At 52.3% G+C, this 4,621-nt stretch overlaps 1 protein-coding gene across 5 annotated transcripts in view; it reads right to left on the bottom strand.

The window, feature by feature from the left end:
- CSMD2 (CUB and Sushi multiple domains 2) overlaps positions 1-4,621 on the bottom strand; it is a 338,283-nt gene that overhangs the window by 46,568 nt on the left and 287,094 nt on the right. For all 5 annotated transcript variants that reach the window (XM_042015480.1, XM_042015478.1, XM_042015482.1 and 2 more), the window contains 3 exons: positions 3,852-4,040; positions 2,829-2,975; positions 233-421 (listed from right to left, as the gene is read on the bottom strand). In XM_042015480.1, the coding sequence (XP_041871414.1) occupies positions 233-421; positions 2,829-2,975; positions 3,852-4,040 (525 nt within the window). The remainder of the gene's footprint in view (positions 1-232; positions 422-2,828; positions 2,976-3,851; positions 4,041-4,621) is intronic.

Below are 4,621 nucleotides of genomic sequence, written 5' to 3' on the forward strand. Positions count from 1 at the left end.
TTTCCTCCCTCATCTGGAGCCCTTCCCTCTTTTCCCACTCCCAGTTACCTCCTTCCCTCTCTGCCCATCTATTCCCAAGGCCTTGGACACAAGGAGCACCCCTCAGTGCTCCGAGCCCGTTCTCAACACGGAATTCTCAACGGGAATTCCAATTTGGGGTTTTTTTCACCGCCTTTTCCCCCGCTTTTCCCAGGATTCCTGGCACTTGATCCCAACCCGTCCATGCTCTCACCTTGGCACAGGGGGATGGCTTCCCTCCAGTGGAAGTGGCCCTGGGGGTGCTGGCTGCAGGTGGTGGTGCTGTGTCCCACCAGGCGGTATCCGGCGTCGCATCCGAAGCGCACGGAGCTGCCAGGGCGCAGCCCGGAGTGGCTCAGGATCATCCCGTGCGCCGGCGGCTGCGGGAGGCTGCAGTAGGGAGCTGGGAAGGGGGGCAGGAGAAAGGAAACCGATCACGGCACGGGCAGCATCAGGGTCATCCCCCTCCCGCTCCCAGGAATTACACCGAGCTTCCCGAAAAATGGGGAATTGACGATGGATAAACACGAAATCGAAGTAGGGAAGGAGCGCGGGGCTCCGGTCTGAGCCTCACTCCGGAATAAGGGGTCGATCCTGATAATGAAATATTCCTTAATCCATCTGCTGAGTGAATTCATTCCTCATTTCTGAGGCGCTGGCAGGGTCTGAGCCTGGTTTGAGAACTTCCATTAATTGAGAATTGCCAAGTTCCCACACAGGGATTCGCTGCAGGGAATTCTCAGCCAATATTCCGGCTCCGGCAGCAGTTTTGTGCTGGATGAGCAGCCAGGATTCCCTGATCCTGGTTCTGCTCCCAAACAGATGAGCAGGAGCACAGAGTGGGTTTGACAATTCCCTGGAAAAGCTGTGACACCCTCGGTCACAGGGAAGTTGTGCCTCATGCTCCGAGCAGCTCCTGAGCAGGTTCTGACGTTCTGGGATGTTCCTCACTGCAAGGACACGGTCATTCAGGAACACAGAAATATTTGGGATGGGATTCCCTCATCCAGATCCAGATGTTTTTGACAATTCCCTGGAAAAGCTGTGACACCCTCGGTGACAGGGAAGTCGTGGCTCATGCTCTGAACAGCTCCTAAGCAGGTTCTGACGTTCTGGGATGTTCCTCACTGCAAGGATGTGATCATTTAGGAACACAGAAATATTCGGGATGGGATTCCCTCATCCGGATCCAGAGCCACTTATAGAACCCCAGAATCATTAAGGTTGGAAAAGGTCTCAAAGATCGAGTCCAGCCATTACCCCACCACCAAACCAGGTCCTTGAGCACCACATCTACGCTTTGTTCGAGCACTTCCAGGGATTGTGATTCCAGCACTTCCCTGGACAGACTTTTCCAGTGCCTGACCACCCCCTCATCCACAAAGCTTTCCCAACATCCAATCCCTGGCATCAATGACTCCACACATCCTGCTTCTGACTCTGAAGAGTGCTTGAGAAACGACTCAAAGCTCCAAGGATTCTCCCTGGAATTCCTCCTGATTGTGATCCCACAATCCTGGTTCTGATTGCTAAAGAATGTTGAGAAACAGCCCAAAGCTCCAAGGATTCCCCCTGGAATTCCTCCTGATTGTGATCCCACAATCCTGGTTCTGATTGCTAAAGAATGGTCAAGAAATGACCCAAAGCTCCAAGGATTCTCCCTGGAATTCCTCCTGACTGTGATCCCATAATTCTGGTTAGGATTGCTAAAAGAATGGTTGAGAAACAAACTAAAGCTCCAAGGATCCTCCCTGGAATTCCTCCTGATTGTGATCCCATAATTCTGGTTAGGATTGCTAAAGAATGGTCGAGAAATGACCCAAAGCTCCAAGGATTCCCCCTGGAATTCCTCCCGCTTGTGATCCCATAATCCTGGTTCTGATTGCTAAAGAATGGTCGAAAAATGACTCAAAGCTCCAAGGATTCCCCCTGGAATTCCTCCTGATGGTGATCCCATAATCCTGGTTAGGATTGCTAAAAGAATGGTCGAGAAACAAACTAAAGCTCCAAGGATCCTCCCTGGAATTCTTCCTGATTGTGATCCCATAATCCTGGTTCTGATTGCTAAAGAATGGTCGAGAAATGACCCAAAGCTCCCAGGATTCCCCCTGGAATTCCTCCTGATTGTGATCCCATAATCCTCGTTCTGATTGCTAAAGAATGGTCGAAAAATGACTCAAAGCTCCAAGGATTCCCCCTGGAATTCCTCCTGATTGTGATCCCATAATTCTGGTTAGGATTGCTAAAGAATGGTCAAGAAACAACCCAAAGCTCCAAGGATTCTCCCTGGAATTCCTCCTGATTGTGATCCCACAATCCTGGTTCTGATTGCTAAAGAATGGTCAAGAAATGACCCAAAGCTCCAAGGATTCTCCCTGGAATTCCTCCTGACTGTGATCCCATAATTCTGGTTAGGATTGCTAAAAGAATGGTCGAGAAGCAAACTAAAGCTCCAAGGATCCTCCCTGGAATTCTTCCTGATTGTGATCCCATAGTCCTGGTTCTGATTGCTAAAGAATGGTCGAGAAATGACCCAAAGCTCCCAGGATTCCCCCTGGAATTCCTCCTGATTGTGATCCCACAATCCTGGTTCTGATTGCTAAAGAATGGTCGAGAAATGACCCAAAGCTCCAAGGATTCTCGTGGACAGACCCTGCCTTTCCCAGCCTCCCCAGCTCGGAACGTGCCCGGCTTTGTGCCTGCCCCGCCTCGGCACCTCCTGCCCTCACAGCTGGATCTCTGCAGGAATTCCATGGATTCTCCTGGCTGTGGAGCCATTCCTGCTGCTGGCAGAGGCAGCTGGGACTCACCGGAGTAGCGGATTTTGAAGCCTTTCCTGTTGTAGGCGTGGTCGGAGGACCAGCGCAGGAAGACACTGTTCCCGCTGCTGGTGACCGTCAGAGGGGCCGAGTAATTCCCACTCAGGGACAGCAGCAGGGGACTCTGTCCAGAGGGACCTGGAAGGAAGGAGGGGACAGGGAAAAGGGAAAAGTCAGAGCTGCCACGGAGCCACTCGTGGGGCTTGGTGTCCCTGCGGGAGGAACGGGCACATGGAGCTTTTCCATGAGGAGAGGCAGCTCCCAGCTCGCTGTGGACATGAGTTCCAGGGCTCACATCCTGCTCCTGGGAATCCAGGATCCAAAAAACCACATTAAAACCAGGATTTGCTCCAGGCAGGAGCTCAGGTCCCCATGGTGCTCCCAGGAGCACCAGCACAGCCCCCACGTTCTGCATGGGTTGCCCTGACAATCCCATTCCCATTCCCAAGACTTTCCAGTGCCTGACCACCCCCTCATTCACAAAGCTTTCCCAGTATCCAATCCCTGGCATCAATGACTCCACACATCCTGCTTCTGACTCTGAAGAGTGCTTGAGAAATGAGCCAAAGCTCCAAGGTTTCTCCCTGGGATTTTTCCAGAGTGTGATCCCATAATCCTGGTTCTGATTGTTGAAGAGTGGTTGAGAAACAACTCAAAGCTCCAAGGTTCCTCCTGGGCCTGGAGAATCCGCTCCCTGCGGCCTTCAGGGATGAGAATTCCCACTTCCCAACTCATTCCCTGCAGCAATCTCTGCTGCCATCCCTCTCCCAGGAATTTCCCAACTCCCGCCCCTTGGAAAAACGCTTCAGATCCAGCTGAAAAATGGAATTGCTGCTATTTCCTTATGCCAGGAACCAGCGAGGCTCAGGAGGAGCTTTCTGGAAGGCCAGCAGGAGGTTACAGGTGGGCAGCTGGGCCTGGAATGCTCCTTCCCCTTTGACTGCCATGGGATTATGGAATCCCAGGAAGGTTTGGGATGAAGGACCCCGCAGGTCGGAGGGGTCAATCTCTTACCATCGAAGATCTCGAACTCGTCGAACTGCTTCTCGCTGAGGAAGTACTCGATGGTGAGGGAGATGTTGTACCCCGGCTCCACCTTCACCACCCAGGAACACGTCTGGAAGTGAGGGTAACTTCCCAGGAAGCTCTGGCTCAGGATCACCCCCGTGGAATCCGTCATCAGCTGGTTCATGGGGCAGTGCACTGGGAATGGAAAGGAATATTCCTGGTTTTTCAGAGGAAGGATGGAAGCACAATGTCTGTCTTGATGAGCCAGCTCAAAGCAGAGCACGACCCCTGCACTCCTTGATCCCTGGAGCTTGGAGAATCCCAAAATCCCACAAACCCCAATAATTGTCACACGTAAAGAAGGGAGCAAAAAGCAGCGAAGCCAACAAACCATTCCCGCTGCCTCGGCCCCGCTCCCCATCTCTCCCAAAATGAGCAACGCCACAACCAGAACTCTCTGGAGGCACAGAAACCTCTCCAGGAATCCCTGGAAACTCCATCAGAACAAAGGCTGGAACTGCAGCTCATCCCGTGGAGTTGTTAACTGGGACATGGGAACTCCCAATTCCCTCCTCTCATCCCCACCCCACACTCGGCATCGGGGAATGTTAAACCCAGCTGGGAAGAGTGAAAAAAAGGCCAACAAAATACCCCAGAAAAGGGGAACACACAGAGGAAGGGGGGAAAGGAAAGGAAAGGGAAAGGGAAAGGGAAAGGGAAAGGGAAAGGAAAGGGAAAGGGAAAGGGAAAGGGAAAGGGAAAGGGAAAGGGAAAGG

The sequence above is a fragment of the Corvus kubaryi genome, unplaced genomic scaffold (genome assembly GCF_017639235.1).
Source record: "Corvus kubaryi isolate FWS band 111438036 unplaced genomic scaffold, C.kubaryi_AGA036_p1.0 split3-37304, whole genome shotgun sequence".
In the NCBI taxonomy this organism is placed as follows: domain Eukaryota; kingdom Metazoa; phylum Chordata; class Aves; order Passeriformes; family Corvidae; genus Corvus; species Corvus kubaryi.